General features: G+C 39.5%; 1 protein-coding gene and 1 pseudogene across 2 annotated transcripts in view; both read right to left on the bottom strand.

Moving 5' to 3' along the window:
• The window catches only part of EXOC4 (exocyst complex component 4), an 811527-nt gene extending 808593 nt beyond the window's left edge, over positions 1–2934 (bottom strand). For both annotated transcript variants that reach the window (XM_043871686.1, XM_043871687.1), the window contains exon 1: positions 2794–2934. In XM_043871686.1, the coding sequence (XP_043727621.1) occupies positions 2794–2879 (86 nt within the window). In that variant the 5' untranslated portion in view covers positions 2880–2934. The remainder of the gene's footprint in view (positions 1–2793) is intronic.
• An 8228-nt stretch (positions 2935–11162) lies between these two features.
• LOC122674787 lies at positions 11163–14760 on the bottom strand (annotated as a pseudogene).
• Between the last annotated feature and the right edge of the window lie 11781 nt (positions 14761–26541).

Below are 26541 nucleotides of genomic sequence, written 5' to 3'. Positions count from 1 at the left end.
ATTTTATAAACATGAGTCTAAAATGGTTTTCCTTTCTGAGGCTTGTTGCCAAAGCAACCAGGAAAGCTACAGTCTTTGAGAGAGAATTTGAAAAGAGGTTAAGGATAAGAGGAGGTAATCAAAGTTTCATGTGAGGAATTTACAATCATGAATACAATGTTGCAAGAAGAGTAACAGGAAGAATACAAATTGAACAGATAGACAAAGCAGCAACTTCAGAGTCACAGAACAATCTACTAACAAGAGATATGAATCCTCCATTCTTTTTATTTCCATTTTATTGAGATATATTTGACATACAACATTGTAATTATTTAAGGTACACACATAATGATTTGAGATATACGTATATTGCAAAATGATTAAGCCAGTAAGTCAGCATCCATCACCAGAGATTTTTCCTTGTGATAAGAACTTTTAAGAGCTACTCTCTTAGTAACTACTTTCCTCTTTGCATTCTTCCCTCAAGTACACCCCCCTAAACTCCCCCACCCCAAATACCAAAGTAAAAGGACCATTTTCCTCTCATTCGCTTTTATGAAATGGAAACCACTGGCTGCTTCGGAGCACATCAGGGAGGAAACAAGGAATTAGCAACACCCAAATTTTCACTCCAACACCAAAATTTTCCTGTGACTCAGAGAAATGTTGAAATACTCTGACACCAGTAACATCCAGTCTTAAACAAGGTCCTATGTAACCATGAGCCCCAATCCTTACTAACCTTGCCCAGGATGCTAGATCTGGACACTCCAATATATTATAATAAAGTAAAAATGTTATTCAAGTGGTCTGAGGTGGCCAAGGACAGAGAAGAAAAATGAGTTAACGGTATACAACAGAAGTCAGAGTGAAAAATGCCCAGGTCCAAATCATGGTGGTAATGTGAAGGTAACAGAGATGGAAATAAGAGACACATGGGCAACCACCAAATCATATTCCATAACACCCAGCAGGAGATTCCCCCTGAAGAACATATAGGCACAGTCAACCAAAGGCAACGAATGTTTCCAATCACTATCAGTTAAAAAAAAAAAAAAAAAAAGCTTTAGTTTAACATAAAGCGTTTTTCCAAATATAAGACATTCTGGGTAAACTTAAATGACCTTTAAGAAAACTGATATACAAAATACAAGAAATGAGCAAAGACTACAAAATCATAAATACATAACTGAGAAGGTACATTTGTATATACTGCTATCTTCCCTAATCCCCACTCCACTTTTGTTGAAAATAACTGCTCCTTCTCCTAGATTTCCAGCACATTTCATCTGTCTCTTCTAGTCTTATGTCACGTTGTTACTTACATATTTTATCCCTCAAGTAGTCTATACTCTCAAGGGTACCATCATGTCAGATTCATCTTTGCAAAACTCGGGGCATTCACTCATTCATTCAACAAATATTTACTAACTACATAGTAAGTGCCAGGCTCTGTACAACACACTGGCACTAAACTTGTATTGTTTAAATGAATGTTGACTATAAAGCAAAAATAAATAAATAAATAAACAAGTTGAAAAAGGAATCCAAATAAATTCATGTATTATAGTTCCTCAGGAATGAAGCTGGGGAACTAAAAATATTGTACTTGGAGTTTTAGTATCATGATAAACATTTACACTACTTGTGTTTTGTCTTGGCAAGACTGGGTCCACAAGAAAACTGCATTTCCTCTGTATGACCTACCAAGTATATCACATATGTCTATACAGAGAAGAATTATCCTCTTAATCCTAAAGAAAATTTAGTAATAATGATTTTATATGTCACAATCTTACTTCTAGAGAAGCCTAAATACCCATGAGATGGGTCTTTATCAGTCCATGAGCGGGTGGGCTGTTCTAAAAGTTAAATCTGTTCATTCATTCAAATGCTTACTAACTACCAGATACTGTTGAGCCTGGGTTTTTAAAAGGTCATCAGAAGCCCTCCAAAACTCAACCAAAAGTTTAGCATAGGTGGGGGAAAGGGGGAAGGAGATGTTTCATTTTATGAAAAATACATGGATTGAAATTCACGTGCTAACAGCATAACGTGTCATAATACATTTTGTTCAGCTTGCTTTTAGCCACTCCCTGAATCATCCTTAGCGGGATCTGAATGAATTCTCCACTCTTACTATAATTTACTTTAAGAAAAAGTGGCCCCTAGAAGGTCGACCACTCCTTACTTCCACCATATACAGTCTGGGAAAATGATATGCATAGAGGATAACTTGAAATTTGTTTTGCTTTTTAAAGACTAGATAGGAATACGAAGGCAGAACAAAAATCAGCACGGATGTGTGCCTTCAAATCCACAGCTCTTCTAACCAGCTCACGACAGGCCATCGTATTTGAGGCTGAGCCATTCACAGGTGGTTGGAGGTGTTCAACGTGTGAAAACAAAATCTGCAATTTGTGACAGAGGTCTGCGGACGTCAGGGCCTGACACCCAGAAGTCCAGGGAACAAGGTGAGCGATGCTGAAGATAATCAATCAATACATGTATGAATAAGTGAACACACCTGGCTTTCTCTAGCAAACCCCAAATAGCGTGCTTTTAGGGCCCGGGGACCCTAGTGGAAAGCTCTGGCAGTAAATTAGAAAAACACTGAGAGGCCAGGCTCCTCCCTCTGGCCCAACCCCAGAGAAAAAGTGAGAACTGCGGGGGCCCTTGGGAGGGGCTGGGGGGAGGCAAGGAGGAAAGGGAGGGGTCGGCAGGGTGGAACCCAGCTAACCCTTCTCCCTTCCAAAGCGGAAATCGAGCCGCTGCCCCCTGTCCCCTGCCCCTGCCTCCTGCCTCCCTCACCTGATCACAGAGATGAGCAGCCCCGAGGGGTCTTTGCTTTTGCTGACTGTGCTTCTGTATTTCCCACCAGCTCCTTCTGCCGCCATCTTGGTGAGAGAGGGAGAGCGGGTGGGCTGGAAGGAACCAAGTGTAAACTCTGTAATTGACCTTTCTGGAGAGTGCACCAATGGGAGAAAGGAAGTCCAAAGTCACGGAACTGGATAACCCAATCGCTGAAGAGAGGAGGCGGGACCTAGGAAGTAAGTTTCAGGCGCGCTCTAAGCACTCTGGGAATTGTAGTTTCCTCCCGCGGTTCCAGGGCGCGCAGGAAAACTAATACAGTTGCGATTTGGTGAAATCTTCTTATATCTTTATTTGTATTTATTCTGATCTTGAGTTTTCCCCCCAGTTTTATTGTTTTTAGAATTTTATTAGTTTTTAAATCATATTTATCTGATGATGCCAAAGTGCGTACATGGGGTGTGTATTTCAGTAGGGTCTGTGTTTGATGTCTGTATGACAGTTTTTACTTTAAACACAAGTAGTTTTTTTAAAACCCAATAAAATGCGAAAATGGATAGATACAGAAATTCTTTTCTGTAGTATTATCTAAAACTAAATGCTTATGCATTAGTTTAATGTGTGAATTCAGTTATTTTGTTATTTCCGGACAATTCTAAAAAACATGCAAGGAGTAACACACAAATGGATATTGATAAAGAAAACGGAAAAACCCAGAAGCAAAACTGACCAGTTTGCAGATTCCTTTTCTTCTCAAGCTAAATAAAATATAACTGGCAATAATGCACAATTGTGCTTTATTAAGATTTTTACTGGTAAGTTTTCATATGTCCTGCATCTGGCTCAACTGGCTTAGTCATAAATTCAGTAGATGAAATGAAGAGAATAAGATTACCATAAGAATGGAAGGTGCATAAATTGAGGGGGTAAGGTAGCCAGTGATCTGCTTAGTAGCAGTAGAGATGAAAGAACTTCAGAGATGAATAGAAAGCAAACAGAGAGGTCCTGGAGCTGTGAAATAGCAAGCACAGAGCACCTCCACTACTTTGATTAGGCAGGTATCAGTTGGCAGAGGTTCACAGTGATTTTATAAAATAACTTGCAGATACACACACACACACACATATACATATTTTTTTAAAGTGTTCCTTACCTTTGGCTCAATAATTCCAGTTCTAGGGGTTCTGATTCTAGAGAAATAGAGATACAGAAAAAAAAATGTTAAAATTTTTAAAACAACATAGAAGTATTAAATAAATTATAGAACATCCACACAAGAATATAACATGTAGCCACTGGAAATCATAATTTTAGTGGTTTTTAATGAAGAAAAGATGTTCATGATATACTTGCAAAAAGCAGGTTATAAAATTAAAGAATGCATGTATGTAAAAAGGGGTAATTGAGCCTAGTGGCTAACAATGTAGGCAGTAAGAAGAAAAAAAAAACAGGATCACCTCAGTTGATACAGAAAAAGCTTTAGACAGAATTTAACAACCTTTTCATGATAAAACGCTCAGAAAACTGGAAGTAGAAGGGAATTTATTCAATATGATAAAGATTGTTTATTAAAAACACACAGCTAACACTCAGTGGTCAAAAACCGAATGCTTTTCAGCTGTGATCAGGTACAAAACAAAGATGCCCACTTTGCCACATCTGTTCAGTGAAGTACTGAAAAGTCTAGCCAAAACAATTAGGCAAGTAAAAAATAAAAGGCATTCAAATTAGAAAGGAAGAAGTAAAACCATCTCTATGTGTAGACAAAGTGGTTGACATATGGAAATCCTAAAGAATTTTTTAAAAACTATTAGAGCTAATAAATTAATTCAGCAAGGTTGCAGGGTGCAATATCAAAACAAAAATATCAATAGTATTTTTAGACACTAGCTATGAACCATCAAAAAAGGAAATTAACAAAACAATTCCATTTACAATAGCATCAAAAAGGATAAAATATTTAAGAATAAATTTAACCAAGGAGACGAAAGACTTAAACACTGAAAACTACAAAACTTTGCTGAAAGAAATTAAAGAAGATGTAAATAAATGGAAAGACATCCTGTGAGCATGGCTTGGAAGAATTAATATCATTAATATGTCAGTACTCCCTAAAGCTATCTACAAATTCAGAGCAATCTTTATGAGAATTCCAATAGTCTTTTTGCAGCATTGGAAAACCTGATCCACAAATTTAAATACAAGGGATTTACATGTATTGCAAGGAACCTCAAATAGCCAAGAAGAATCTTGAAAAAACTATGGTTTGATATGTGGTATATGATCGAGGTATCAACAAAATGTGCCGTAATAACAAAATGTGACATATCAACATCCAATGGAATATTATTCAACCATTAATGGAAATGAAATACTAATACATGCTACATCATTAATAAAACTTGAAAACATTATACTAGCCAGACGCAAAAGGCTCCATAGTGTATGATTCCATTTATTTAAAAAAAAATACCTAGATTAGAGGAATTCATACAAACAGAAAGCAGATGGGTGATTCGCAGGGGTTGAGAGGTGGTGGGAATGGAGAACAACTGCTTCATAGACGCAGGGTTCCTTGTGATTCACTCCCAGCCCTTCACCTGCTTGTTAGATTATCTTAGTGTGTGCACGCTCAGTTGTCTCCGACTCTTTGCAACCTCATGAACTGTAGTGCACCAGGCTCCTTTGTCCATGGGATTTCCAGGCAAGCATGCTGGAGTGAGTTGTCATTTCCTCCAGAGGATCTACCCAACCCAGAGAACAAACCGGAGTCTGCAGTGTCTCCTGCATTGGCAGGAAGATTCTTTACTACTGCGCCACCAGAGGAGCAGACTGTCTTAGGTGAGTTACTGAATCTTTCTGGGCCTCAGTTTTCTTATCTATAAAACATATGATAGAACTTCCTTTAGACAATTATAGTAAGACTGTGACATATACATGATCAGCACTTTGTAAATAGTACGTGAACCATGAACTTCCAGATGTTCAAGCTGGATTTAGAAAAGGCAGAGAACCAGAGATCAAATTGCCAATATCCGCTGGATCATTGAAAAAGCAAGAGAAAAAAAAAGAAAAAGCAAGAGAGTTCCAGAAAAACATCTTATTTCTGCTTTATTGACTATGCCAAAGCAAGTGACTGTGTAGATCACAATAAACTGTGGAAAATTCTGAAAGAGATGGGAATACCAGACCACCTGACCTGCCTCTTAAGAAATCTGTATGCAGGTCAGGAAGCAACAATTAGAACTGGACATGGAACAACAGACTGGTCCCAAATAGGAAAAGGAGTATGTCAAGGCTGTATGTATGTCACCGTGCTTATTTAACTTATATGCAGAGTACATCATGAGAAACGTTGGGCTGGATGAAGCACAAGCTGGAATCAAGATTGCTGGGAAAAATATCAATAACCTCAGATATACAGATAACACCACCCTTATGGCAGAAAGTGAAGAACTAAAGAGCCTCTTGATGAAAGTGAAAGAAGGGAGTGAGAAAGTTGGCTTAAAGCTCAACATTCAGAAAACTAAGATCATGGCATCCAGTCCCATCACTTAAATAGATGGGGAAACAGTAGAAACAGTGACAGACTTTATTTTGGGGGACTCCAAAATCACTGCAGATGGTGACTGCAGCCATTAAATGAAAAGACACTTACTCCTTGGAAGGAAAGTTATGACCAACCTAGACAGCATATTAAAAAGCAGAGACATTACTTTGCCAGCAAAGGTCCATCTAGTCAAAGCTATGGTTTTTCCAGTAGTCATGTATGGATGTGAGAGTTGGACTATAAAGAACACTGAGTGCTGAAGAATTGATGCTTTTGAACTGTGGTGTTGGACTCTTGAGAGTCCCTTGGACTGCAAGGAGATCCAACCAGTCCATCCTGAAGGAAATCAGTCCTGAATATTCATTGGAAGGACTGATGCTGAAGCTGAAACTCCAATACTTTGGGCACCTGATGCAAAGAACTGACTCATTTGAAAAGACCCTGATGCTGGGAAAGATTGAAGGCGGGAGGAGAAGGGGACGACAGAGGATGAGATGGTTGGATGGCATCACTGACTCTATGGACATGAGTTTGAGTAAGCTCCGGGAGTTGGTGATGGACAGGGAGGCCTGGCGTGCTGCAGTCCATGGGGTCGCAAAGAGTTGGACATGACTGAGCGACTGAGCTGAACTGAACTGTGTATTACAAAGTTGTTTTGAGGAGCAAGAAAAAAGGTAATTTTTTCATTATTTTTAACACTTTACTGTGTTTTCCAAATTTTATCTGAATAGGCATTGCTTTTGTAAGCAGAACTTTAAAAAGCAAGAATTGGTTAAGCATCAAAAATGATGGGCTACTTTCATCACACACTGGAAACGCAATTACATGATAATTAAATCAACACACCCCAATTAAACTTTCATTCAATACATTGTTTTTACAAGAAACCTTTGTACTATTGTAGTTTTCATCTTCAGGTGACAACCATACCCTTTCACATTGCTTCTATCCTAGGTGATCTTCTAAACTAATTCTAAACTTGCACTAAACTGTTAACAACAGGGAAAAATTAAGGGGAAGGCATGGTGTGTCTGCTCATTTGTAACATTCAACCTTCAACGCAAATTCCCAAACTCACCAGGCTACTTGGACCAACTAAGGCTATGAACATCAAAGTGATTTGATGGCATGGTAAAGAATCCTCCTGCAATACAGGAGATGCAGAAAACCTGGAGTTAGATTCCTGGGTTGGGAAGATCCCCTAGAGGAGAAAATGGCAACCCACTCCAGTATTCTTGCCTGAAAGATCTCATGGACAGAGGAGTCAGGTGGGCTACAGTCCCCGGGATCACAAAGAGTCGGACACGACTGAGCACACACATGCAAGCAAGGGATTGACAATATACTCCTCTGTGTGGAGGGGCTGACATGCTATACAGGAAAAGAAAAGGAAATGACCATAAACCATAGCATTAATGCCCAAAGAACAAGAGCATATATGTTGCAGATGTTTCAGTGGGAAATAAGCAAGGAAAGCTTTCCTTTCTGTAGGAAAGTTTCCTACAGTGGTCTTCATGGAATAGGTGGGTTATAAGTAAACTTGACCTCCCCCACCACCCCCAAAAAAGAGTACAGACTTAAAACACCTAAGGAGGAGGTGAAGGGCCTGGTAGAACAGGTTGAGGTACAATACAACGTGAAGACATGGCTCCTATGTTAAACAATTAATTTGAGTAAAATAAAGAATTCATAGAGAAAAAGTGGAGTCATGGGTGAAAAAATACAGAGATCCACCCAGAAAGGACCTTGAACCCTACGGCCAGGCATCAGGTATGTTTGTGCAGTGGAGGTGAGAAGCAGTGTATGCTCAGGTCTTGTTTTATGCTGTCTATTATATTGTAAACCAGGGCAGACTGTTTCTTATTATTACATGTGTAAATATACCCAGAGGCTCTTAAAGCCATGGGAACATCCAATTAAATTAAAAAGCTTTGACCTCTTTGGATGAGAGGCTCTGTATAAATCCAAGGTATTGATATTCTTATTATGGCGGATAAATGAAATGTGCGAGTGAGGCTAGCTCAGCAGCAGAATGGTTTCCCTGAGATTCATAAAAAAAGTAATAATAATGCCAGACCTGAGTCTGTGCAGGACACCCAGCACAGATCCAAGGGATTTTAAAAAAGAGTGTCTCATAATATTAGCCATGTGGGCAGAACTCTGAAAAAGGAGCTATTTCATGCCCCCATCAACATTGCCTGCTCACCCAAGATATAAAAAGAGTGCTTTAGGCATGGCTGAGTAAATCAAGGCAGAGCACATAGATTATAAACTGAAGGCAAAAGTCAGTGATGCTTTCAGCATGAAAGAAGGAACTATTTTATTTATACAGGATTGGAATTTTATATCAGCTTTTTCAATTACTTTGGTTTAAATAAATCTTACATTAATATAAGCTTAGATTAAGATATACATATGTTGTTTTCTGTTTGAAGGAAAAGAGTATAAGTAGATCACAGTAGGCCATGTCTCTCCTGGTCGATTTTATTTTTCGTATTCTCTGTACCTGGTTTAGCCTGTGTTGTCTGATTCAGAATTGTAGCTTAATTCAAGTTGCATATGAGTTTTTGTTTTAGGAAGTTGACCAAAAATGATATTTTAAATTTTTAATTTGATTTTTGATATTTTATTTAATTATTTTGGTCACTCCATGGGGGCGTGCAGGGTCTTAGTTCTCCAAGCAGGGTAGGACTTGTGTCCCCTGTAGTAGAAGCTTGGAGTCTTAACCACTGAACCGCCAGGGAAGTCCTAGTATTTTCAATTATAAAGGACAGCCTTGTTGAAAGGGGAGTGTCCTTTGCTTCTGTGGGATACAGCCTGGAGGCTTATAGCTAAGGCAGCAACTGCCCCCAGCTTCTCTCTAGATTCCTCAATCAAGAAACACCAAATGCATAGGATGTTGCAGGCACCACGTGAGCCGGATACCTTTGGCTGGGTGTCCCCTGAAGATTTCCAATCAACACCACCAACTGAACTTATTTTTCCTACCTTCTTTCTGTCCTTGTTGGCTTCTTCTTCTGTGTTTGCTGTTTCAATAAATGGCTCAAAAAACTCTTGGCTGAAAAGATGACCTGCTACAGAATGGGAAAAAAATATTTGCAAATCCTATATATCTGACAGGAGTTTAGTATCCAGAAAATATAAAAAGCTTTTATTGCTCAGCAACAAAAAGACAAATAATCCAATGTTTTTAATGAGCAAAGTATCTGAATAAACGTTTTTCCAAAGGAGATATACAAATGGTCAACTCTCACAGGAAAAGATGCTCAACAAAATTAGTCATTAAGGAAATGCAAACAAAGCCACCATGAGATACCACTTCACAACCACTAGGGTGGCTATAATTTAAAACTTTTTAAAACAGGAAAATAAGAAGTATTGGCAGGTGTATGAAGGAATGGAGCCCTAGTGAGAATGGAACCTGTGAGAATATAAAATGGTGCAGCTGCTTGGTATATCAGTTTGGTGGCTCCTCCAAAATTTAAATATAAACTGTTTAAATGTTCTGGACCTAAAGAGTGCCACATACCCTGTGAATCTATTGAATGGCACCAAACTGTACACATTAAAATGGTTAATCTACTATTATAAATGTTACCCCAAAAGATATCTATATCTATCCTAGAGACAGAGAGAGAGAGAGGAGACACATCATGGTAGAATTCTTTAAGTCATCTTTCATCTAGTCACCAAGTTCTATTAATTTGACCTGCACAATGTTTCTTAAATGTATCCCCTTCTTAGCATTCCCACTCCCACCCACTTGATTGGGTCTTTATCATCTCTCCTGTCAACTGTTTCAATAGCTTCCCAGTTGCTCCCCGCTCTTACACCACCTCCATTCCAATCTACTTACCACACTAGTCAAAATCTGTCAGTTCAGATTCATTGCACACAGCATTTGTGAGCCTTGCTGATATTAAACAGTTCTAAGAGGTTTTGTTTATCAACAAATGACTTAGTCATCGAACTTTGCACCATGGATTAAAAAATTTTATTATGCACTATATCAAATAATTGTATTATGCACCATATCAAATCTATCACTCTATGAGTAGAAATTAAGGCTTTGTGTCATTTTCATATGTTGTAGTATTTCTTCAAATAAATCCCTTCTCTAAACAAACAAAAAAGGCAGGAATCTGATCCTTCTATTCCCACATGAAAAACCTCTAAGGTCTCTCATTGTCCAAAGCATGATTCTTCATACTGTTTACTAGACATCCCGCTCTAGAGTGTCTTCCCAGCTTCCTTGTCAATTACTTCCCATTGTATCTGACTCTCTAGCCATGACCCAAATATGCCGGGACCACCAGGGAACTCTTACCAGGTATTCTTAAATTTCTCTTTTTCCTACCTATTTGTGCTCAACCTAAAATGTCTTGGAGCCTAGACACCACATCTGTGAAAATGTGGTTACCTAGCTTCAGGTTTGTTGAGATACTCAGTGACTCAAGTGGTAAAGAATCTGCCTGCAATGCAGAAGACTAGGTTTGATCCCTGGGTCAGAAGATCCCCTGGAGAAGGGAATGGCTACCCACTCCAGTGTTTTTGCCCAGAGAAGCCCATGGACAGAAGAGCCTGATGGACTACAGTCCATGGGGTCACAAAGAGTCAGACACAACTGAGCAACTAATACTTTCACACTTTGAAAGATAGTAAGATGTGCTTGTAAGGAAGCTCAGCCTACAGTTATTTTTAAGAAAAAATGTTTTTCAATTTACCTGGTTAAAATTCTGCTTATTTTTTTAGCCTTGTGCAATAACTTTATTATTGACTTTATCTGAAAACTCTTGATAGAAAACTGTGGTTTGGTTTATCAACTCTCAGCAGCCCGTTCCTGAGCTCTAAGGAAACTTCCCTTCTTCTGAACTACTCAATCTTTCTTCTGAACAACTGACATTTTGGAAATGTTCTACTTCTTCTTTTTAACATTTTTTCTTAGGCTTCTTCTCATCCACTGGATCCTCTCATATTGCAGGGTGAGCTTTCTTATGCTTTTCCTCCATCATGTCTGCAGTACATTGTTCTCTACATATTGAGAGAACTGTTTCTTTTTTTAGTTCCTTCTTCTTTTATTTTTTTTTTATTTTATTTTATTTTATTTTATTTTATTTATTTATTTTTTTATTTCAACTACAGAGGGCAGGTCTTTATACCCAATCCCGATCCCCCCTCCCACCTCCCTCTCCATCCCATCCCTCTGGGTCTTCCCAGTGCACCAGCCCTGAGCACTTGTCTCATGCATCCAACCTGGGCTGGTGATCTGTTTAAGAGAACTGTTTCTTGTAAGCATCCTCATCTTCTTCATTCAGCTAACACATATAAATTGCAGTATTCTGCCCCATGATGTGTTTTTGGTGTCCCTCAGCACTGAATTCTTTGCTTTCTGAATCATAACCAGGCAACCACATGGTACTATGACGGATAGACAAGCCTCCATCGACAGCTCCCTTCCAGGCCCCAAAAACTTTTTCCCAGTAGTAGTCTTGGCAAACCGGTCAATCCTAAAGGAGATCAACCCTGAATATTCATTGGAAGGACTGATGCTGAAGCTGAAGCTCCAATAGTTTGGCCACCTGATGTGAAGAGTCAACTCTTTGGAAAAGACACTGATGCGGGGAAAGACTGAGTGCAGAAGGAGAAGAGGGTAGCAGAGAATCAGATGGTTAGATAGCATCACCAACTCAACAGACATGAATTTGAGCAAACTCCAGGAAACAGTGGAGGACACAGGACCCTGACGTGCTGCAGTCCACGGGGTTGTAAAGAGTCGGACATGACTTAGCAACTGAACAACAGCAATCCTGGCAAGCTCTGCATCCAAATAACACATGAAGACACCAAACTGACCATCAATGTTTTCCACACTGTATTCATCTCTAGTCACCTCGACGTGGCCTTCATAAAGCTTGTCCACACTAAACCTATTAAGAAGCCTGTTGGCCAGCAGCAAGTCACTACAATATGCTGCAGCATCATTTGTCAGGTCAGCCTTCACACCATACGTTGGGAGTTCGTGAGCATAAACTGCACAAGCTATCATATCTCCTTCTATATGGGCCTAAGCAATCTGACAAATGATATCCCTGTTGGTTACATGAACAATTATTCTATATTTGCATATATTATATGTATTTTTATCTTGGATTACCAATTGTTTCTGAGCAGTTTTGCCCTCTCTCCATCTTCTGAATTTAACTTGGTATCTCTTGAAGTAGGGCTTCCTAGGTGAGTCAGTGGTAAAGAATCAGCCTGCCAATGCAGGAGATGTGGGTTCGATCCCTGGGTTGGGAAGATTCCCTGGAGAAGGAAATGGCAACCCATTCCAGTATTCTTACCTGGAAAATCCCATGGACAGAGAAGCTTGGTGGTTGCATGTGGTTGCAAAGAGTTGGACACAACTGAGTGACTGAGCACACGCTTGGTGGTTGTGGTGCTTTAGTCGCTAAGTCGTGTCCGACTCTTGCGACCCCATAGACTGTAGCCTTCCAGGCTCCTCTGTCTGTGGGATTTTCCAGGCAAGAATACTGGAGTGGGTTGCTCCTCCCTTCTCCAGGGGATCTTCCTGACTCAGAAACTGAACCCAGGTTTCCTGCACCACAGGCAGATTCTTTACCGCCTGAGCTATGAGGGAAGCCCAAGCACAGTCTTTTTTATTATTTTTTTCATTTATTTTTATTAGTTGGAGGCTAATTACTTCACAACATTGCAGTGGGTTTTGTCATACATTGACATGAGTCAGCCATGGAGTTACATGTATTCCCCATCCTGATCCCCCCTCCCACCTCCCTGTCCACCCGATTCCTCTGGGTCTTCCCAGTGCACCAGGCCCGAGCACTTGTCTCATGCATCCCACCTGGGCTGGTGATCTGTTTCACTATAGATAATATACATGCTGTTCTCTCGAAACATCCCACCCTCGCATTCTCCCATAGAGTCCAAAAGTCTGTTCTGTACATCTGTGTCTCTTTTTCTGTTTTGCATATAGGGTTATCATTACCATCTTTCTAAATTCCATATATATGTGTTAGTATGCTGTAATGATCTTTATCTTTCTGGCTTACTTCACTCTGTATAATGGGCTCCAGTTTCATCCATCTCATTAGAACTGATTCAAATGAATTCTTTTTAACGGCTGAGTAATATTCCATTGTGTATATGTCCCACAGCTTCCTTATCCATTTGTCTGCCGATGGGCATCTAGGTTGCTTCCATGTCCTGGCTATTATAAACAGTGCTGTGATGAACATTGGGGTGCATGTGTCTCTTTCAGATCTGGTTTCCTCAGTGTGTATGCCCAGAAGTGGTATTGCTGGGTCATATGACAGTTCTATTTCCAGTTTTTTAAGAAATCTCCACACTGTTCTCCATAGCGGCTGTACTAGTTTGCATTCCCACCAAAAGTGTAAGAGGGTTCCCTTTTCTCCACACCCTCTCCAGCATTTCTTGCTTGTAGACTTGGATAGCAGCCATCCTGACTGGCGTGTAATGGTACCTCATTGTGGTTTTGATTTGCATTTCTCTGAAAATGAGTGATGTTGAGCATCTTTTCATGTGTTCGTTAGCCATCTGTATGTCTTCTTTGGAGAAATGTCTGTTTAGTTCTTTGGCCCATTTTTTGATTGGGTCATTTATTTTTCTGGAATTGAGCTGCAGGAGTTGCTTGTATATTTTTGAGATTAATCCTTTGTTGCTTCATTTGCTATTATTTTCTCCCAATCTGAGGGCTGTCTTTTCACCTTACTTATAGTTTCCTTGTTGTGCAAAAGCTTTTAAGTTTAATTAGGTCCCATTTGTTTATTTTTGCTTTTATTTCCAATATTCTGGGAGGTGGGTCATAGAGGATCCTGCTGTGATTCATGTCGGAGAGTGTTTTGCCTATGTTCTCCTCTAGGAGTTTTATAGTTTCTGGTCTTACATTTAGATCTTTAATCCATTTTGAGTTTGTTTCTGTGTATGGTGTTAGAAAGTGTTCTAGTTTCATTCTTTTACAAGTGGTTGACCAGTTTTCCCAGCAACACTTGTTAAAGAGGTTGTCTTTTTTCCATTGTATATCCTTGCCTCCTTTGTTGAAGATAAGGTGTCCATAGGTTCCTGGATTTATCTCTGGGCTTTCTATTCTGTTCCATTGATCTATATTTCTGTCTTTGTGCCAGTACCATACTGTCTTGATGACTGTGGCTTTGTAGTAGAGCCTGAAGTCAGGCAGGTTGATTCCTCCAGTTCCATTCTTCTTTCTCAAGATTACTTTGGCTATTCGAGGTTTTTTGTATTTCCATACAAATTGTGAAATTATTTGTTCTAGTTCTGTGAAAAATACCGTTGGTAGCTTGATAGGGATTGCATTGAATCTATAGATTGTCAAGCACAGTCTTGAAGTAGGTCTTATGCTTGACAACTTTGATAAACCCCATTCTGCAAGTCAGAGCACCAAGTCCGTGGCTTGCCACAGAGCTGCAGAATTAGCACAGCTCTGGGGGGGTCAGGGGGGAGCAAATTCTGCTTACATTTTAAGGCCAAAGGTTATTGTTGAAATCTGGCCTCAGTACACAGGTAACGGCTTAAATCTTAGAGACAGAGTTCTGTGTGAAGTAGAAAGAAACAGCTTTATGGCTTTGTCAGGCAAAGGGGGCCATAGTGGACCGATGCACTTAAGACTGTGTGTTCCACCCCTGAGTGGGTAGTGAGGAGTCTTCCAGGGCTGAAGGTGTAGGATATGATCAGTTTGTAGACATTCTTCTGATGGTTGGTGCTGAGGTAATTGGGAGTCAACATCAACCTTCTGGTTCCAACCAGTCTGGGGTCCACGTGCCTGTGGGCAGTATACAGGTAACTTCTTTCACTTGATGAGGGTTTCAGTGTCTGCAAGGCAGTTCAGCAGACATGGTTCAGAATGTTATCTACAGTCCTTGAGGAAGAACTAAAGGTCCTTGACTTTGCTTAATAGCTAAGTATTATTATTTGGTCTTGCTTGACTATTTTCCTTTCTTTCTGCATTTTCTTATTTCTCTGATTAAGTTTATCCTTTGACTAAGGTTTTTCTGCAGACAAAAGGCAGGTGGAGGACATGGGTGGGGGGTCTATTCTGAGAAGGCCGCCTAGGGTCCTGCTCCATTACAAGGTCAGTAGCTCACCTGAGCACTTACACTCGACACATGTACACACCACAGCTGCCTTAATTCTTGGTTAGTAGCAGTTATGACAAGAGAACATAATGGTTTTAGAGGATGTGCTTGATCCCTTTAGTCTTGTTCACTTGTAAATGAGAGCGCAAAAACTTGATTGAATTCATTTTCATACACTCAATGCCTACCACAGAGCAGGGACTCCATATTTGTTGAACTGAAGCCTCCTCTCTACTGTATTATATGATGAGAATGAGGCTAAATCTTCCAAAAATACTTGGTTTTAAGGGAAATTACACCAGAGAGGCTGGTAAAAGTCACTGCAGTCATCAAACTAATAACAAGTGATTCAAACACAGTATTTCCTTTAGCAATTTTAAAAAGACTTCACCATTTCGTTGAATTCATTCAAACTTAAGTTACCTTTTGGGAGCAATAACAAAAATAGAAACATTTTGATAGATTTATAGATCATAATATCATCTTAATATGTAAAATCAGAAGGAACATTAAAACAAAATCAGCACCACCATTTCATATCTGAAATTTTTCATACTGTCTGGAGTAAAATTCTCTAATGCATTGTTTAAATTTTTCACATGTATAAGTAAAATTGTAGATAATACAAAAATCCATGTGCTTGTTCTGTAAAAATGCTTAGAGATGTTTATTGTGGAATGAGGCAAATATACAAAATATAAAAGCTTTTGAATTATTATTTAATTACTTATCTGATGCTCTTTTTTGTCCTTAAATAGCTCAGCAGTGATTTAGAAAACAAAGCAAACTTGTACCAGTCAGTGGTTTATTAATAGTGATGCTGTCCATTCTAAGATTTCAAGTACAGGTTTCCCCCACTGTCCACAGTTAGAGGGTTCCTATGAAACCTTTTGTAAGTTAAACTGGCCTCAAGAGAAGAAGGAGTTACCTCTGGGAAGATCTTGTTAAGGGATGCACAAAATAAATCAAAATAAAGCACAAGTGCATACAGATACAGTTCAGAGCTAAGGCAGCTTGATGCTAAGGTGCGGAGTATAATTTCTGGGGAAGGAGCTTGCCAGGGCCATTCTGCCTGCTCCGGGTATGTGCTGCCTCTATAATGGCTTGCTGCAGAATGAACTCTGAACACTTTTTTGCTTTTAGCCTTTTTTTTTTCCATAAAGGTGAAAATCCTCTTCAAATTTCTCAGATACTGAACATAGGTGCCAATGTAGGTCTTTCATAAAAGGAAAGTGGTGTAAAGTGAACTTTCAAAAAATGAGGAATACCTGTATTAATGTCTCAAGAAATTCAGTCACCCTGAAACGACATTTTCCATTGCAATGGGTTCTAGCTACAGTAGCATGATCATCTTCAACTTTTCTGAGAGGATTTTCAACCGTCCTCAGAGTTCATTTTATTATGAAAATGCCCTTTGATATCCAGAGATTGGAAAGCATCACATGGAAACCTGATTCACAGATGGGATCAATAATTTTGTATGAGTTGAACACCTGTTGAATAGAGATGATCGGGTTGAATTGGTTCACTATCACTTGATTGCTGTTATTGTTTAGTCACTAAGTCATGTCTGACTCTTTTGTGACCCCATGGACTGTAGCCCACCAGGCTCCAATGTTCATGGGATTTCCCAAGCAAGAACTGGAGTGGGTTGCCATTTCCTTCTCCAGGGCATCTTCCTGATCCAGGGATCAAACCCACATCTTCTGCATTGCAGGTAGATTCTCTACCACTGAGCCACCAGGGAAGCCCCCATAATTTGCTTACCTCTCCCAAATTAATAGGCCTTTATTATTCCTGTTTAATAAAACCCTTGCAAGGGACTTCCCTGGTGGTATGGTGGTAAAGAATCTATTTACCAGGCCAGATGAAGACCTTTAAAGTCCCTGAGTACAATGAAGATGACTATGTATAGCCATGTGATATAGAAATTGAAAACAGTACTAAGTGACAAAATATTTTAATGTAATTTTCTCAGAATTTCACTAAATTTAAAAATACATAAGTCAATACTAAAATATCTTTTTTATTCTAAAAAAAAAAAAAAAAAAAAAGGGAGTCAATCAGTGCAGGGGACACAGGTACATCCTTAGTCCAGGAACTAAGATCCCACATGCCATGGAGCAACTAAGCCTGTGTACCACAATTACTGAGCCTCTGTGCTCTAGAGCCTATGTTCTATAACAAGAGGAGCTTCCACAATGAGAAGCCTGTGAACCACAACTAGAGAGTAGCCCCTGCTTCCTGCAGCTAGAGAAAACCATGCCCTGCAAATAAGACTCAGCATAATCAAAAATAAATAAATAAATAATAATAAACTTGAAGAGATCTCTAGTCTTTTGCATTCTACTGTTTTCCTCTATTTCTTTGCACTGATCACTGAGGAAGGCTTTCTTATCTCTCCTTGCTCTTCTTTGGAACTCTGCATTCAGATGGGTATATCTTTCCCTTTCTCCTTTGCCTTTAGCTTCTCTTCTTTTCAAAGCTATTTGGAAGGCCTCCTCGGACAACCATTTTGCCTTTTTTGCATTTCTTTTTCTTGGGGATGGTCTTGATCATTGCCTCCTATACAATGTCAAGAACCTCCATTCATAGTTCTTCAGGCACTCTGTCTATCAGATCTAATCCCTTGAATCTATTTGTCATTTCCACTGTATAATAGTAAGGGACTTGATTTAGATCATACCTGAATGGTCTAGTGGTTTTCCCTACTTTCTTCAATTTAAGTCTCAGTTTGGCAATAAGGAGTTCATGATCTACGCCACAGTCAACTCCTGGTCTTGTTTTTGCTGACTGTATAGAGTTTCTCCATCTTTGGCTACAAAGAAAATTAGAAATACCAAGGGAACATTTCTTGCAAAGATGAGCACAATAAAGAACAGAAATGGTATGGACCTAACAGAAGCAGAAGATATTAAAAAGAGGTGGCAAGAATACACAGAAGAACTATATAAAAAAAGATCTTCATGACTCAGATAACCATGGTGGTGTGATTACTCAACTAGAGCCAGAAATCCTGGAATGCAAAGTCAAGTGGGCCTTAGGAATCATCACCATGAACAAAGCTAGTGGAGGTGATGGAATTCCAGTTGAGCTATTTCCAATCCTAAAAGATGATGCTGTGGAAGTGCTGCACTCAATATGCCAGCAAATTTGGAAAACTCAGCAGTGGCCAAGGACTGGAAAAGGTCAGTTTTCATTCCAATCCCAAAGAAAGGCAATGCCAAAGAATGCTCAAACTACTGCACAATTGCACTCATCTCACCCACTAGCAAAGTAATGCTCAAAATTCTCCAGGCCAGACTTCAACAGTACATGAACCATGAACTTCCAGATGTTCAAGCTGGATTTAGAAAAGGCAGAGGAACCAGAGATCAAATTGCCAACATCCATTGGATCATCGAAAAAGCAAGAGAATTCCAGAAAACCATCTACTTCTGTTTTATTGATTACGCCAAAACCTTGACTGTGTAGATCAGAACAAACTGTGGAAAATTCTTCAACAAACGGGAATACCAGACCACCTTACCTACCTCCTGAGAAATCTGTGTGCAGGTCAAGAAGCAACAGTTAGAACCAGACATGGTTCCAAACAGACTGGTTCCAAATCAGGAAAGGAGTACATCAAGGCTGTATATTGTCACCCTGCTTATTTAACTTAAATGCAGAGTACATCTTGTGAAATGCAGAGTTGGATGAAGCACAAGCTGGAATTAAGATTGCTGGGAGAAATAGCAATAACCTCAGATACGCATATGACACCACCCTTATGGCAGAAAGTGAAGGGGAACTAAAGAGCCTCTTGATGAAAGTGAAAGAGGAAAGTGAAAAAGCTGGCTTAAAACTCAACATTCAAAAAACTAAGATCATGGCATCTGGTCCCATCACTTCATAGCAAATAGATGGGGAAACAATGGAAAAAAGTGACAGACTTTATTTTTAGGGGCTCCAAAATCACTGCAGATGGTGACTGCAGCCATGAAATTAAAAGATGCTTGCTCCTTGGAAGAAAAGCTATGACCAACCTAGACAGAGTATTACAAAGCAGAGACATTACTTTGCCAACAAAGGTCCATCTAGTCAAAGCTATGGTTTTTCCAGTAGTCATGTATGGATGTGAGAGTTGGACTATAAAGAACACTGAGAGCCAAAAAATTGATGCTTTTGAACTGTGGTGTTGTAAAAGACTCTTGAAAGTCCCTTGGACTGCAAGGAGATCCAACCAGTCTATCCTAAAGGAAATCAGTCCTGAATATTCATTGGAAGGACTGATGCTGAAGCTGAAACTCCAATACTTTGGTTACCTGATGTGAAGAAGTGACTCATTGGAAAAGACCCTGATGCTGGGCAAGATTGAAAGTGAGAGGAAAAGGGGACAACAGAGGATGAGATGGTTGGATGTCATCACTGACTCGATGGACATGAGTTTGAGTAAGCTCCGGGAGTTAGTGAAGAACAGGGAAGCCTGGTGTGCTGCAGTCCATGGGGTTGCAAAGAGTCGGACATGCCTAAGCGACTGAACTGAACTGAACTGAGTAATAGCCTTGCAACAAAGTCGTTGTGTGTATCAAAAGAAGGGTAACATTAAAATTTACTTGTATTTTATGTATATATATATTTCCAAGAGATATATGAGGACATATGCACCAAGACATGTAAAAGATATTCACAGCAGCATTATTCATAATATCCCCAAAGTGAACATTACAGAAAAACACCAAGAGTGGCGTGCATAAACAGTGCCTGAGCCATACAAGAGAATACTCTCGAGCCATGAAAAAGAAGCCAGCTTCAGCTATGCCCAACAACATGAATGGATCTCCAAAACATGATGTGGAAAAAGTCAAGACAGACACAAAAGAATGCCCCCTGTTCATCATTTAATTAAAGTTCAAAAACAGACAAAATAAACTATACTAATTCAAAACAGTGATAACTTCTAGGTAAGAGTCACCTGGAGGGGAAGGGAACTGGTAATGTTCTGCTGATTTAGGTGAGGTTACAGAGATAGTGACTTTGTTTTATAGCCTACTTTTTTTTACTTTTATGTGCTATTTTACTAACTTTTCTGAAACTGAAAAAATGCACTGGCAAATACGTTTTTTTCTGAATGCACTGAATTTTTTTTTTTTTTTGAATGCACTGAATTTATCTATATTCTGAGTAGGTTATCCTTATATATGGATTGTAGGGCTTCCCAGGTGACCCAGATGGTAAAGAATCTTCCTGCACTGTGGAAGACCCAGGTTCCATCCCTGGGTCAGGAAGATCCCCTGGAGGAGGGCGCGAAAATCTTCCCCAGTATTCTTGCCTGGAGAATCCCATGGACAGAGGAGCCTGGTGGGCTACATACAGTCCATGGGATCACAAAGAATCAGACACGACCTAGTGACAAGAACAAAGGAAACAAGAACACAGGAAGTTGATAATATGATAATCCTGGTTGCCTCTTGATGACGGAACTGGGTGTCCAAAGGATAGGAATATATTTTTTAAAACTTAAACCATATAAATGTATTATCTGTTCAAAAATAGTAGTTTAAATAAATTATTACAATGAACTTTACCTGATATAACATATACTGTTTTAACAGACAAATAATTTTGATATTCTGGCTTTTACTTACTTTCTATTTCTGTCATTAATGTCCTGCTTGCACATTGCTCATGCTGTTGTGCTATGCTGATAACAGCCTGTTGACTATTAGCTTCTGTTCGAGAAACTCTAGGGCATTTTATTTCTAATCATCTTCTTTATTCAGCATTTTTTATCCATGCTCCATTTCAGACTCCAAAAATTTCTCCTAATTATTTCATTGGCAATTCTGATACTTTTTTTTTTGAGAGTTCCCTACACACAGTTCTTTTACTTCTACACATTCTAAAACTTAAAATTTTTAAATTAAATGATTGCTCAAAATTTCAACTCCTTTGACGCTGTAAATAATTGCACTTTTCCAAACACTTTGATGCATGAAGTCATGGCAAAATAGGTGACATTTGTTTAACTTTACAGGTTTGTGAAATTTACACACTTAATTTCAAAAATATTAAGTAAATAAATTCTCAGATATGCACACAATTCTGAAAAAAAAAAAAAGAAACATCATTGCCACCTGTTACCTGTTCAGTGCCAACATGTGTAGATTAATAAATACAGTTTTCACCTGAGCACTGACTGCTGGCTTCTTTGGCTGCAGTGATGAGGTAGGAAATGTATTCTTCTTCAAGAAGACATAAATAGAACTGTTATAAACCATAGATTAGTATGAGTGTAATGAGAGGCAAAATGTAGTGAATTGTAATGAAGAGGATGATGTAACACCTTAGATAGTAAAACACTGTTTAATCCTATACCTATCAAGTGACTTGATACAATATCAAGTTATAAAAGAATTTTTTTAACAATGATCTCATTTAACAGATGGAGGAAATGCAAACAGAGTAACCTGGAATATGTCGATTTGAGGTTTTCATTCTTTTAATCCACGGGTGATATTTAAAACAGGAAGAGTTGATATGACATAGGTACTGACCCAATAGAACAGTCGATTCATCCTTGGCCTTGGAAGCTGTCTGTGGGTCAGGAGTGAAGTCTTCAAGTCCTGTAGTGATGTCTGTGACAGGGATGAGAAAGAGAGCACATGGGGTCTGGTCCACGGTGGGGAGGGGGTGCTCCTTATTCCCTTGATATTTTGATCTCCTTGCTGTCCAAGAGACTAGGCTATGAAAATTCTGTTCTCCCCACAAAATCACGATCATTTTTCCTACAGTGGGAAGTGTGCCCTGGCTGACCTTTCCCTCATGGTCATCAACCCCACGTTCTATATCCTCACATATCACTAAAATAAGAAAACACAAGCATCCACCTGCAGCAAATTCTAAAAGGCCCTTGGCCTACCTCATTGGCTTTGTGTCAAATTTATTGCTGAATTTCACTAGAGCCTCCTGATCTGCATTATTGCTGATTTTAATCATGTTTGTTTTGAGCTTCTGAGTCTACCGCAAAATACCTAGTACACTCTTTGTAGCCAGAGACTGTATAAATAAAATGTATCATATTCCCATTATAACCACGTTATATCATCCACATTACGCAGCACCCATAGGTGGCCTACATTTTTAATTGTTTCCCCCCTCAAAACTCTAAATTACTACAATGAATCTGGAAACTCCTCCACCTCTCATCAGAGCAAGTAATTGAATACTCCATTATGATAATAAACCATCTTTCCTTCTAAGTGCTCATTCCCAGAGGGCTTTGTTCTGTGCAGGAAGTCCAACATGTGCTGAGCACTCAGAACATCATGCTTTGTTATCTTGCCTTGGATCTTAAACCACTTTTACTCCAACAAACCCTCCTAGCATTCTGCAGTCAAACATGTCAAGCGGGCACCATTCTTTAGGTAGAAAAGCAATTCCCAGTCTCTGGTGACAAGGATGTGTCTCTGCTTCCTAATACAGGGAAGACATCTTTCTCATGGGGAATTTCATGGCCCATTTTTTAGTGGAATGGGAAAAGTCAGGGAGCCCTTCCTGCACCTATTTTCATGTAACTTCAGCTCCAAATAATTAAGATGACAAAGCAGCATATTTGAGGGTAGCATGTCCGGAACTCCTCTGTAGCCTGGATAGGCAACCAACACCATGGTTATGTTGGAGGGCTGATAAAGGGCCTTCACTGAACAGGTTCATCCCCCACCCCCAACAAGCCACCTGGGTGACAAATCACTCATCCATCCTACACTTCAGAAACCCCCTCTGAAAATAAAAATACAAATCATGACCAAGGGGAGGAGGGTGACCAGCATCTGACCAGCTCTCCCTTCAAAACCCTCTGATTTCCTCCCCTAGCTTTCAAAACCCTCTACTGGATGGCACATTACTTTTCCCATTTATCTTAGCTCTGGGTCTTCTGTTCATCTAGCTGCTGCTACTGAAGTCAATTTCAGCAAGAAGTAATTCTTTTCAAGGGGTTTCCCTGGTGGCTCAATGGTAAAACAAACAAACAAAACCCTGCCAATGCAGGAGACACAGGAGATGTGTGTTCCATCCCTGGGTCGGGAAGATCCTAAAGAAGGAAATGGCAACCCACTCCAGCACTCTTTCCTGGAAAATCCCATGGACAGAGGAGTTTGGCGGGCTAGAGTCCATGGGGTTGCAAAAGAGCCAGATACAACTGAGCAACTAAAAAACAACAACAAATTCTTCTCAAAGCCTCTCTCGTATTTACCCGAACCTCTCGACAGCAAATGCCATTAAAGCCCTCTCAGACCCTCTGTCTATCCCTGGTACTACATATAGGGTGTTCATAACAGAAGGGTTCACTGTCCACACAACAGTAGGACATTTATATACAGTAACTAGTGGACATTTATATGCAGTAACTAGTGGTTGATCTTCATCTTGACCTGAGCGATAGTTGATAGACAATGTCATTCTCTTGCACTTCTAATCCTTTCACGCAAAAGGGCAACGTGTGCTATGTACTCAGCTCAGAGAGAACAATCCGATGCCGGGGATACTAAGAGCCCCGAGACTGACATGGAGCTTCTTTCTGAATCGTGTCCTTTGCACCACGCAGCCTTTGTTAAAGCACACAAGTGACTAGCCGATAATTGGTAGAACACTCGGTAGTTAAGCACATCTTCTGCCACAAATCAGAAAGACTCAGGACTTAAAGAGAATTCTTTCACAGGAAAATGCACAGGGGCAGGAGAGAGCTTCTGCAAAGCTTGTCATGTTCTGTTTCTTGATCCGGGTCGTAGCTACATAGGGGTGCTGATTTGAGAAAAATTCATGCCGTTCCATACTTACGCATTGTGTGCTTTTCTCTCTGTGAGTTATACGTCAATTAAAAAACTCATTAAGGCATTAAAGAAAATTGAATATGTTAAGTATATGTGCTATTTGAAATTTTCAAGGAATGTTAATTAACTAGGTAAATGGACTAAATATTAATCAGTCAGTTTAAAAGTTATTGTTCAAAATTTGCAAATTCTGTGAAATAGAATACAACTTATAAGCTGAACTAAAAAACTTAAGGAAAATATTCAACCATTAAAAAAAAAAAAAAGAATGAACTACCGATATATGCTACAATGTGGAGGAATCTCCAAAATATATGCTGAATAAAAGAGTGAGTGAAAGTTGCTCAGTCATGTCTGACTCTTTGCAACCCTGTGGACTATACAGTCCATGGAATTCTCCAGGCCAGAATACTGGAGTGGGTAGCCTTTTCCTCCTCCAGGGGATCTTCCCAACCCAGGGATCAAACCCAGGTCTCCTGTATTGCAGGTGGATTCTTTACCAGCTGAAACACAAGGGAAGCCCTTGTGAGTAAAAGAAGTCAGACCAAAAAGTCACAGATTATATGATTACATGTATATGAAATGTCCAGAATAAGTATATTCATAGAGATAGAGATGATTGGTGGTTTCCAGAGTCTGGGAGGAGGAGGAAATAGGGATAAACTGTTTAACGGGTAAGAGGTTTTATTCTGGCAAACCACTTCAGTATTCTTGCCTTGAGAACCCCATGAACAGTATGAAAAGGCAAAAAGATAGGACATTGAAAGATGAACCTCCCAGGTCGGTGGTGCCCAATATGCTACTGGAAATCACTGGAGAACTAACTTCAGAAAGAATGAAGAGATGGGCCAAAGCAAAAACAGCACTCAGTTGTGGATGGGACTAGTGATAGAAGTAAAGTCCAATGCTGTAAAGAGCAATATTGCATAGGAACCTGGAATGTTAGGTCCATGAATCAAGGCAAATTGGAAGTGGTCAAACAGGAGATGGCAAGACTGAACATCGACATTTTAGAAATCAGCAAATTAAAATGGACTGGAATGGGTGAATTTAACTCAGATGACCATTATATCTACTACTGTGGGCAAGAATCCCTTAGAAGAAATGGAGTAGTCATCATAGTCAACAAAGGAGTCCGAAATGCAGTACTTGGATGCAATCTCGAAAACGACAGAATGATCTCTGTTAGTTTCCAAGGCAAACCATTCAATATCACATAAATCCAAGTCTATGTTCTGACCAGTAATGCTGAAGAAGCTGAAGTTGAATGGTTCTATGAAGACCTATAAGACCTTCTAGAACTAACACCAAAAAAAGATGTCCTTTTCATTTTAGGGAACTAGAATACAAAAGTAGGAAGTCAAGAAACACCTGGGGTAACAGGCAAATTTGGCCTTGGAGTACAGAATGAAGCAGGGCAAAGGCTAATAGAGTTTTACCAAGAGAATGCACTAGTCATAGCAAACACGCTCTTCCAACAACACAAGAGAAGACTCTACACGTGGACATCACCAGATGATCTATACTGAAATCAGATTGATTATATTCTTTGCAGCCAAAGATGGAGAAGCTCTATACAGTCAGCAAAAACAAGACCAGGAGCTGACTGTGGCGCAGATAGTGAACTTCTTATTGCCAAATTCAGACCTAAATTAAAGAAAGTAGGGAAAACCACTAGACCATTCAGGTATGACCTAAATCAAATCCCTTATGATTATACAGTGGAAGTAAGAAATAGATTCAAGGGATTAGATCTGATAGACAGAGTACCTGAAGAACTATGGATGGAGGTTTGTGACATCATACAGGAGGGATCAAGACCATCCCCAAGAAAAAGAAATGGAGAAAGGCAAAATCATTGTCTGAGGAGGTCTTACAAATAGCTATGAAAAGAAGAGACGTGAAAGGCAAAGAAGAAAAGGAAAGATATACCAATTTGAATGCAGAGTTCCAAAGAATAGGAAGTAGAAATAAGAAAGCATTCCTCAGTGATCAATGAAAAGAAACAGAGGAAAACAATAGAATGGGATAGACTAGAGATGTCTTCAAAAAAATTAGAGATACCAAGGGAACTTTTCATGCAAAGATGGGCACAATAAAGGACAGACAATATGAAGAAGAGGTGGCAGGAATACACAGAAGAACTATACAAAAAAAGACCTTCATGACCCAGATAAGCATGATGGTGTGATCACTCACCTAGAGCCAGACATCCTGGAATGTGAAGTCAAGTGGGCCTTAGAAAGCATCACTACAAACA

This window comes from Cervus elaphus, chromosome 18 (assembly GCF_910594005.1).
Source record: "Cervus elaphus chromosome 18, mCerEla1.1, whole genome shotgun sequence".
In the NCBI taxonomy this organism is placed as follows: Eukaryota; Metazoa; Chordata; class Mammalia; order Artiodactyla; family Cervidae; genus Cervus; species Cervus elaphus.
Note: the sequence above shows the minus strand (reverse complement) of the source record. Positions and strands in the feature narration are given on the sequence as shown.